The sequence below is a fragment of the Achroia grisella genome, unplaced genomic scaffold, assembly GCF_030625045.1.
Source record: "Achroia grisella isolate CSIRO2021 unplaced genomic scaffold, CSIRO_AGI_Agris_v1 utg980, whole genome shotgun sequence".
NCBI lineage: Eukaryota > Metazoa > Arthropoda > Insecta > Lepidoptera > Pyralidae > Achroia > Achroia grisella.
Window position 1 is genome coordinate 572,529 of NW_026713079.1, and position 11,760 is coordinate 584,288.

The 11,760-nt window shown below is 33.1% G+C and overlaps 1 protein-coding gene across 1 annotated transcript in view; it reads left to right on the plus strand.

Moving 5' to 3' along the window:
* The window catches only part of LOC131854368 (multiple inositol polyphosphate phosphatase 1-like), a 65,035-nt gene extending 53,437 nt beyond the window's left edge, over window positions 1–11,598 (plus strand). Inside the window, exons 2-8 of the mRNA XM_059205481.1 lie at window positions 1,950–2,124; window positions 6,023–6,171; window positions 7,663–7,929; window positions 8,797–8,895; window positions 9,095–9,282; window positions 10,367–10,633; window positions 11,428–11,598. Of these exons, the coding sequence (XP_059061464.1) occupies window positions 1,950–2,124; window positions 6,023–6,171; window positions 7,663–7,929; window positions 8,797–8,895; window positions 9,095–9,282; window positions 10,367–10,633; window positions 11,428–11,596 (1,314 nt within the window). The 3' untranslated portion in view covers window positions 11,597–11,598. The remainder of the gene's footprint in view (window positions 1–1,949; window positions 2,125–6,022; window positions 6,172–7,662; window positions 7,930–8,796; window positions 8,896–9,094; window positions 9,283–10,366; window positions 10,634–11,427) is intronic.
* The last annotated feature ends 162 nt before the right edge of the window (window positions 11,599–11,760 follow it).

Below are 11,760 nucleotides of genomic sequence, written 5' to 3' on the forward strand. Positions count from 1 at the left end.
AAATTAATATATTTATCATTATGATAATTTAGAAATTAAGTAATTCATTTCAAAACAGAATTGGAAAATAATGTTGAAACATTTATTTTTTAAAATTACTCACGATTTTCTAGGGCTTGATGATTTATTAGTAATTAAAATATTCTAAGAGAGCAGCATTCTTTATAATAAGCATAAATAACTTTTGCTATAATATCGAATTACAAGTTTATGAGAAGTTTAATAAAAGACACACAGAATCCACGTCACTAGAGTAGAGTAGAAAATCTAAATATATATAACTCAAAGGTGACTGACTGTCATAGTGATCTATCAACGCACAGTCCAAACCACTGGACGGATCAGGCTGAAATTTGGCATGCAGGTAGATGTTATGACGTAGGCATCCGCTAAGAAAGGATTTTGATTAATTCTACCCCAAAGGGGATAAAATAGGGGATGAGAGTTTGTATGAAACTTTGTCAATTTTAAACCGATCGGGCTGAGACTTTGCATGCATAAAGCTACTATGACGTAGGCATCCCCTAAGAAAGGATTTTGATAAATTTCACCCCTAAGGGGATAAATTACCGTGAGCTTAACCGCGGGCAAAAGTTATTTATTTAAATAAACTTAAGCACTTGAATAGTCATAGTTACTTTTGAATCTACCGCTCAGTCCAAAAATTGTCTCATTACAAGACGAATAAGCAAGAAACTTGCCTATTGCTCTTTTATATACTTGTTGCAACATTACATTTATAAGTAGAAATGTGTGCATACAAACTACCAATTAGCACTAATTCATTAGACTCAAAATAATAAATACATAACCAACTGGTTGAGTAACTAAATAAGAGTAAATCTGTCGTAGTAACTAGAGCAGATCAGTCCGTACTAGCAGTAGTTCACGAGTATGACGGATGTGATGTATGTAAATGAACTTACGATCCACAATATGCAAATAGAGCATTCTATGAAACAAACAAACTATTCACCTTTTTATATTAATAAAATATAATTATTATAAATAAGCATAATATAAAAGGTATACATATTCGTCCTAGTGGAACAATCTAGCTACATGTGAAATTTCAATACACTCCATTCCCCCGTTCATACATGAAAAGGTGACAAATATACATACATATAATATTTTTATGTATTGTAATGGAATGGCACACCCGCCAGTGCTAACGGTTTACGCTGGCGGGGCACCAGTGGAGGATGATTAAAATGAGTATGAGGTCAGATCAGTTAGCGCATTGTGACTAATTTACTAGGAATTTGTCACTTTACTTTCATCCTGTGTACTTACTTAGTACTTCTTCATTTTATGCAGCGATGGCTGGCTCATCCGTCATAATCATGAACGGATGCTGCTTGTGGGGACTGGCCTGTTCGGGTTACGATCATTGATTAGACTATTTATTTCACATTTGACAAAATTTCAAATATATGCTGATGACTCTATTCTCTAAAATATGAATATAATAATTATCTGTTTTATTGTAAACATGTACAAGCTCATTTGAAAAGAATAAGAGCTGAGTTTCTTGTCAGTTCTTCTCAACTCCAAAGGACTCCGAACCCACTGTAGAATTGACATATCAATGAGATCTACTTGAATAAAGATATTTTGATTTGATTATGAAAGAACTAAAATGACCCTTATAAGTTTCACGGTGAGTCTGCAATAGACCTGCACGAAAAAAGATATTTTGATTTGATTTGATTATGAAAGGACTAAAATGAGCCTTATAAGTTTCACGGTGAGTCTGCAATAGACCTACACGAATAAAGATATTTTGATTTGATTTGATTATGAAAGGACTAAAATGACCCTTATAACCTTCTCTGTCATTCAGTTTCAGGGTGAATCTGTAATAGACCTGCATGAATAAAGATATTTTGATTTGATTTGATTATGAACGGACTAAAATGACCGTTATAACCTCTCCGCTCATTCAGTTTCACGGTGCCGGCGTTACGAGAATGACGCTTCGTCTGTTTGTACTGCATATGTTAATATTTGTAGTGTACGGTAGAGAGTGTCATTGGAACACGTGTCCTTATGTATATTTTGGCGGGAAAACCCTCTACGACGATGTCCGGGGTGATATCAGAGATGTTGCAGATATAAAGGGTGAGTGGTTAAATTTTCATTGAAAAAATAAACAATAATATAATCATTACATTAATACGTGAAGCAAAAACTTTGTACCTTTTTTTTACGAAAATTTCGCGGACGGAGGAGTATAAAATTTCGGCTGGACCGATATTGACGGGACTTTCACTCACCGATAGCTAATGACATAAGGAGTAACTTAAGCTACTTTTTATTTAAGAATTATTATTAATTTTAATAAAAAAAAAATAAAAGTCGCTTTTTTTTACGAAAATTTCGCGGATGGAGGAGTATAAAATTTCGGCTGGACCGATTTTGACGGGACTTTCATTCACCGATAGCTAATGACATAAGGAGTAACTTAAGCTACTTTTTATTTAAGAATTATTATTAATTGTAATAAAAAAAAAGTTAAAGTCGCTGCTAACTGGTAGCTACATTTAAAAATGAAGTTACGTACATTAAACTTGTTTACAATAATAACCAACATTGTATAAATAGGTATAAATAAAAGTAATATTGCGTAATTAAATAACAGTATGTTTCCTTATTCATTAATATAGCTGAAAAGATTCATTGTTTTCAGAAGACGTCAACCATTTATAAAGGTACTATTGTATTGTATTTATTATAATTTTGTTTTCACATCATCAAAGAACAGTATCTTCAAGTGTATACATATAGTCATATAGTTCGATGGCCTCGGTGGTCTAGCGGTTTAGCTCACCGCTTTACTTCCAATGGTCATGGTCTTGGGTTCGAGTCCACGGTGCAAACATTTGTTGTATTCATGTGTATGATTGTTTATATCAGTCTAGGTGTTTTCTATGTGTATTAAAAAAAAAACGAGTTTTTATATCAGTTGTCTGGTACCCATGTTCACAAGCACTGTTCACCATGGGTCTAGATGGCGCTGTGTTAATTGTCCAGGATTATATATTTATTCATATAGTGTTATATACATTTTCTTACACACATCATATAAATATAAGTAATTGTTGTCTGTACATGGAGAATATATTATGAGAAAAAACTATTATTGAAGGACGTTATCAACGTAATCCAACACAAAGCAAATACTGTCAGATTTTTTGTCTGTTTGTTTCTGTTCTCTAGGAAACCGCTTAATCGTTTCGTGTACTAACGTAATATGTGTAAGTATCACTTAATATTTAATGTTTGTTTTATGAAGTCGCGAGATTAAATAGTATATATTGACAAGAATAGTATTTTGTCATTTTCCGGTGATTTCTTTTGTTCATGTTATTTGACGACCTCGGTGGTCTAGCGGTCTAGTACACCGCTTTACGACCGATGGTCGCGGGTTCGATTCCTCGCACGGCACAAACATTTGTATTCACAAGTATGATTGTTTGTATCGGTCTGGGTATTTTCTATGTATAATATGTGTGTTTATTTACAAAAAAAAAATATCTATGTATATGTATCAGTTATCTAATAACCATAACACAAGCTTTAGCTAGCTTAACTTGGGTCTAGATGGCGCTGTGTGAATTGTCCTGAGATTATATGTTATATTATAATATATTATGTTATTTAGAAAATGTTAGCTTAAAAGTTAAGTATTATGGATGAACAAATTTGCTTTAACATAGATAGTGAATTTTTAAGTAAGACTGATGCTCTTCAAATGTTTAATTTATTTTCACCTTAATTATCAACAATAATCAACATCACAACCGGTCGGCTCGACTACACAAATTTTCGCGGATTTTCCGAAAACGGGACAATTTTGTGTCCCAGAGTTCATTTTGGGGACACCGGGACTCGTAATTATAAAAAGGGACAGTCCCGTTTAAACGAGACGTCTGGTCACGTTATATATGATTAATATTTACATCTATACATATAAATAAAATTGGAGTGTCTGTTTATAGTATTGAAATAACCGTTGTTTACTACATGCATATGAATATAAATAAGGAGCATATAACATTTTGTGTACATTTTTTACAATTTTTGTCTGTCTGTCTGTTTGTTCCTGCTAATCTATGAAATGGATGGACCGATTTTGAAAGGGGGCCTTTTGGCAGGTAGCTGATGTAATAAGGAGTAACTTACGCTACTTTTATTTTAGAAAAATAAAGTTTAATTCCACACGAACGAAGTCGCGAGCAAAGTTAGTTTCTTAATATAATATAATGTAACGAGAGCTATAAATTTGTATATAATATTATGCTTTTAGTGCGAAATGTTTATCGAAAGTAACTGGCTGTATACGAAAGAGTTTGTGTTATGTATGATTCATCTAAAGTGATTAATTTTATCCTCTTAATTTAGCACGTAGTGAATTTAAAAATAGTCTACTACAGTGTTTCCCAACCTTTTTAGTGCCATGCCCCACTTTAGCCTTGCTAAAATTCTCTCCCTTCATTTGTTTAAGATACATAATTTGTATTCCTTAGATATATATTTTATTCTGTTTATACTTTTTATTTATCATTTATTAAAATTCTCTGAATTGTTAGAAAATGCCGCATGGTGTTAAGTCCGCCAAATGTACTTTACTATATTTTGTATATTGTGTGCATTGAAGTTAAATAAATAAAAATAAATAAATAAATAAAATAATTTATATCATTAAAAATTTAATTGTTAACTTATGAAACTTAAATAATAGGTTTTAGAAAGAAATCACTAAGAAATTGTTCATGAAAAATACAAAATAAATGTTCAAAAGATGTAATGAAAAATTTAAATTTACAAATCATACAATTTTAATAAAGATTACATTTTCGAATTGGCCCCTTAACAATCAAATTGCCCCCTGTGGTACGTGGGCCCTGCGTTGGGAAACACTGGTCTATTACATAAGAAGCATAATATATTTAGGTGCATCGGTTTTATAATAGTTTCAACAACATATGTAAATTTAAAATCTATTTATTTATAATTGGGGGCATTCCCCGAAGTTTATATATTACGTAAGCATTAGAAACAAGTAGGTATCTAAATATTATCTATACATGTAAATAAAATTGGAGTAATATATTACAAACAGACACTCCACTAAACAACCGTTATACAATAAATAACCATTTTTTACCACATGCATCAAGATAACATTTTTTTACAATTTTTGTCTGTCTGTTTGTTCCGGCTAATCTCTGAAATGGCTGTATCGTTTTTGATGGGACTTTTTTTGGCAGGTAGCTGATATAATAAAGAGTAACTTAGGCTTCTTTTATTTTAGAAAAATAAAGTTAAATTCCACGCGGACGAAGTCGCGGGTACAGCTAGTTGTCTAATAAAAACTATGAAGTATTTAGTGTGAATACCTAAGGAGCTTTTATTAACCGATGATTATGGAATGCGCCTGCCTACGCTAACGGTATACGCTGGAATATATACATAATAGGACGAGCTTGAAGTCAGGTGAGCCACCTTGACATGTTCACCAAAAATTTATAACGATGGTTTCCATGGGACAGTGCGTGGAGGTTGACTTTTCATGATACATTTTTGTTTATAATGGGGCTCCCAGCTCCCACCATTACTACCTTCGTTTTCTTAACCAAAGGAGATTGTATAAATGTGACTCTCCCAGAAATAAAAACATAATCATAATCAAAAGGATTTTTACTCTTACTGTATAATAATGATATCTCAGGAGAATTCACACAGCGCCATCTAGTCCATAAGTAAGCAGACTTTGTTTTATGGGTACTAGACAACTGATATATATAATTAGATTCATTTTTTTTAAACAAACATAATATACATAGAAAACACCCAGACCGATACAAACTATCATATTCATGAATACAAATGTTTGTATCGTGCGAGAAATCGAACCAGCGACCATTGGAAGTAAGGCGGTGTGCTAAACCACTAGACCACCAAGACCGTCGGCCGTCGCTGTCACCAAAAACATTTCTATTTCTGTCTTTATCAGGATGTGTGCCATCCAGCGTTTGGTTGCTCGGCAGACATGGAACTCGCAATCCAAGCTCATTTGACATCGACCAGATGATGGAAACCGCAAAATTGAAAGATGAAATAGTAAAGAATCATGCTGAGGGACGTGGACAAATGTGTGCTGAGGTAAGAGTGAGTTTTTGGCTTTTTCGATATTAATAAAAATGTTTGGAATTGCAACTTGCTCTTGAATTGCAACAATACTTCTGGATTGCAAGAGTTTAGTTTTTGAATTAGAATAGAACAGAGTAAGTTTATTACATGATAAAACATTTCTTTCTATTTTGTTCAGTTTTTAATTAAATAAGTTATAATCTTGAACTGCAATGCCTAAGTAATATTATGATTCATAAGCAAGTTACTTATCTTGAAGAACTGGTATAAAAAATTCTTTATTCGTATAGGCCTATTGATATTAAATTGGCTTTATGACGGATTAAATTTTTTAGGAACTTATAATAGATCAAACTGAGAAGAAACTTAGTAATTCTTTAAAAATGGGTAAAATCCTATGTTTATATTATCACAGATTTAGAAATATCACACGTTTTAAGGTTAATATAGTGACCAGCATAGGAATAGAAATGGAAATAATCTTGATTGAAATAAACTTAATATAAGCACTTTTGAATAATCGGATATTTTTATTCTACCACTACATATATTATTATACACTACTACTGTTATAAATCTGCCAGAAAAAGATTTAAATGGCAAATAAAACAGTTCCTTTGCAAAAAAGCTTACTTATAAAATTGAAGAATTCGTTAACGATAATAATGTTTTTATAGAAAAACTTTAAATCTATAGCACTGACAATATTATCTGATTACATTAATAATGAGTGCGTAGTGATTTCTATATTGATTATCGCATGCCTCTTACTTGTTATTCTGTAATTATTTATATAAAAAAACATTTATTAAAAAAGCAACACACAAGTTTCTTGCTCATTCTTCTTGTGATGCATCTGCATTCCGAATGAGTGGTAGAATCAAAATATGACTATTCAAAAGCGCTTGTAATGAGTTTATTTGAATAAAGATTATTTCTATTTCTATTTCTGTTAAATTCATACACCAGTAGCTAGAGCAAACATTTATTTGTAGAACTGGCGGAGTTGTTTACAAATTTTGTAATATTTCTTTTGATCTCTCTGTAGACTTAAGTGCATTAAAGGTAAAGAGCGTAAGAGGAACATAATCTTTACTTTTGTCCTAGATTTTGTTTTTCATCGAGGTTAGCTAATTGTTAAGAATAACATTCACACATGCTATAACAATTTCCCTCAATGAAAGCCATCAAAAATCTGTAATACCCTCTTCCCTAAAACATTTCTTAGATTTCACGGCTTCAGATAGATTTTAGGACATTAGTAACGCAAATACCAGCAATGGTATTATTGAACCGATAAGATATTGAAACCATCAAGAAAAGAGTTTATTTCTTCTTAAAAGGCCGGCAACGCACTTGCAATTATTGTGTTGCGGGTGCTCATAGATTGAGGCTCTCTTGATAGTAAATAATTACGGCTAACTGATTTGTCCCCTATGCAATAAAAGGTCAGTGAACACCAACAGAATATCCATAATTAATAAACATTTCTATTAATTGCAGGACATCAGCAATCTCAAGAATTGGAAATGGAACGGCACAATAAATGAACCTCACAACCTAAACTATAGAGGCTACATCGAGCTGAAGCAACTCGGAAGCAGGATTCGTGAGAAGTTCACGCAACTTCTTGAACATGTAAAGCAGTATCAGATCAGGCCGACAAATGAACGGAGAACTATTGACAGTGCTAAGGCGTTTGTTGATGGTCTCAAGCGAAATTTGAGTTTTAACGTTACTACTCCTTTAGAAAAAGATGTAATTTTGATGGTGAGTATAGGATTACTAGGATTTAGGAGCATTGTCTCTGTTACTAAAGGTGTCAGCTTCACTAGAAATCATATTAGTTACTATCTGGTTGGCTGCATGTCTTTTACACCTCTATATTTTTCTAAAATGGATAATAAAGAAATTATTTTATCTTATTTTTTATTAAGTTTATTATGTTAAAGAAACTAGGGTTTTTTGGTGGATGCTAATATAATGATGCACCCGCCTGCGCTGACAGTTTATGTTGGCGGAGCACCAATGGAGGACGATAAGATGAGCATGATGTTAGGTCAGTTCCATCGTGGCAAATTCACCAGTAATTTATCACGATGGTTTCCAGAGGGTACCGGGTCAATCTGATACAGTACATTGCTAGCAACGGTTATTAATCCATATTACTAACAATTCTATTCTCCACGGAGATGGGTCCGTTTAAAACGTGTTACTGCAGTAACGTGTACAACTTTTGAAAATATTTTTGTCCATACAATAATGCAATTAATATCAACGTTTCACACTAGTCGAATTATCTTTAAACAATTTTATTTTATAATTACACGTACCTGAAAAAATATGTTCGTACTTTTATAGCGTGGACACACTCACTTTCAGTCGTCAAGCAACTTACAACTTACAGCATCATTATATAGTGTAAAACAAAGTCGCTGTCGCTGTCTGTCCGTCCCTATGAATGCTTAAATCTTTAAAACTACGCAACGGATTTTGTAGCGGTTTTTTTTAATAGATAGAGTGATTCAATAGGAAGATTTATATCTATAATACATGTACACTCGTGGGAAGTCGGGGTGTGTAGCTAGTAATTAATAAGACCGGCATTGAATAATTTTCGTACTTTACTTTTTCCAGCCTTATAAGTATTGTCCAAAGCACATACAAGAAGTGTGGGAAGGAAATCGAACCCAGGCGGAAATGAACCAATATTACGAGAGCAACGAATTTAAAAAAGTAAGGTCTTTAACAACATTTTGGTCTTTATTTTCTTTCTTCACTTTAAACTATGCCTTTCGTATAAATAGATAATAAAAGTTAAAGATCTTTTTAATAAGATTTTACCTTTTTTAGCTTGTGACTAGATGACACTGTGTAAATTGTCTATGTTTATTATTATTATTTATATTTATGATATATAAAAAAACATTTTTAGATGCAGACTGACATGAAAGCACGTGCCGATCTGACTGAGCTGTCAGCCACCAACATTATAGGCATTTACGATCTGTGTAGATACTACAGAGCATATTCAGACTCCAAAAAATCGGCATGGTGCGCTTTGTTCACTAACCAAGACCTAGCATTGGTTGAGTACTCGAAAGACTTGCAGCATTATTATAGGTAACTTTGATTACCATATTTTTATGTATCTAGAACTATACAGACAAACAAGCTGATTACCCACACAATAAGATAACTAGCCTATAACTGCTTCCTTAGTAACGAGGATCAGATGGAAACTTAGATCTGTGCTTAACAAATATTTGCACATTTTGCTAAATGGAAGACAAAATGCCACTGCCACACACATCCCATGTGGTTGTAGGTCACTCATGCTTAAACGAAATATCTCCTTTGGAAAGTAGATACTCTATTGTGAGGAGATAAAAACCATCGCTCCTAAGAATATCATACTATTCTTGTCCCTGAAGGCCTAGGTGGCGAAAAAAGGGCGAGTAGCTCGCAGTGCTACAGGTCTCTTTAATACAGAGTAAGGGGAAAGGGAATTGTAAGTAATATGGACTGTTGACCCTATTGCTATAATGTATGGTATATCGCTAGCAGTAGGGTTAACTTCCGTGAGACTCTCTCTGGAAACCATCGTGATAAATTCCTGGTGAATATGTCTAATATGGGCTAACTGACCTGACCTCATGCTTATCTTGTCATCCTCTATTGGTTCCCCGCATAAACTCTTAGCGCAGGCGGATGCACCATTCTATTAGCATCCTTTAAAAAAGTACTAGTTTTTTTAACATAAAATGCTTAATAAAAAAAGTAATAAAATCAATGTTAGCGATGTACTAAGTCAGGTCGACCTCGACGCGGTCCTCGCTGGTAACCATCGTGGATAATTTCTAGTAAATTCAAATTAATATTAATTATTTATTCATGTAAGATATTTTAGCCGCTTAAGAATATCAAGTTTTTACATTATAATTTTATTTTTTCTTTCCCTACCGTCCAGTTCGGTATATACATCCAATTGAGAAGAACTGGCAAGAAACTCAATTGAATTACTTTTTTTTAAAGTCAGTTTATTTACAATTTATAGGTATTTATATAGGTGCCTATGTCTAACATTAAAATTGACAATGATGGTTATGAACTCCTCTAGGTGGCCCATTATAGCATATATCGTTATTATCGGCTATTTTAGCCTATATTTTTAAAAACTCTAATAATATTACCATATTATTTACAGAAACGGCTACGGTAATCTGATCAATGCAAAACTAGGCGAATTGGTTTTAAAAGATTTATATGATAGTTTCCAAAATGCCCTCAAAACCAACGATACTAGTTTCACAGCGTACTTCTCTCACGACAGTCTTATGGATATGGTGTACAGTGCCCTAGGACTGTTCCAGGATTATCCACAATTAACTGGCTTCAAAAGAATATTGGACAGGAAATGGAGGACCAGTTTGCACACGCCGTTTGCAGCTAACTTCATGGCTATTCTTCACAGGTGCAGTAGTTCATTCTTTCTTCAGGGTCCTGATTATATAAAGCTGCTCGTAAAGTATGACCACGTACTTATCTATCCTATTGTAAAAGAAATTCAACTTAAATATCCTTTTCAAGATTTTTCCATATATTTTCTTTTTACACTACGATGGTAGAAACCGGTTGGTTTAAACGTATGGTTATACGTTTTGTAGCTAACTCCTTGATAGGTTTTATACCATTTTTAAATTTTATAATAATATTCTTTGACATATTATTTTTGTTACTTTCTATTACGACCTCGGTGGTCTAGTGGTCTAGCACACCGCTTTACGACCGATGGCCGCGGGTTCGATTCCTCGCACGGCACAAACATTTGTATTCATGAGTATGATTGTTTGTATCGGTCTGGGTGTTTTCTATGTATAATATGTATGTATTTACAAAAAAAAAATATCTATGTATTTGTATCAGTTATTTTATTTAAACTCCGTATTTTCCTATAACTACGAAAAATGAACTATAAAAAATAGGTGCGCTATAGGTAGAAGGACCAAAATGAAGCGGAGGTATCAAATGTGTCTGATGAGTGAGAGGTGCTGAGGGTTTTAATGATGAAAATATGGAGATAAAATAAAATGCGACTAGTATGACAGCGACATATAATAGAAAGTAACAAAAGGAATATGTCAAAGAATATTATTATAAAATTTTAAAATGGCATAAAAACCTATCAAAGAATTCGCTACACGTTCCATCTGAGGGGTAACCGGTTACCGTAGAATAAAGACTATATTATTCATATTATTTTAACAGATGCAACCCAGATTTAGAAGCAACAGTGGACTCTACCTACAGAGTACAGTTTCTCATAAATGAAATAGAGATTCAACTCTGCGAAAGTCAGATGTGCAGCTGGAGAGAGTTTGAAGACAAATTCAAACCATTCCTCGATAGCAGTTTGGACTTTTGCGGCGTTGTGTAGTTATGGATTTTATTTAAAATATTGAATTAAAATAATAAGAACTGATGTGTATTTTTTATTTTACTTAATTAATACATCATCTACTTCTTCCTTATGGTCGACGTAATGTTTTTCTCATATATACATCCCTGCTTGAAATCATCTGTTTATACACTTCCTTTCTT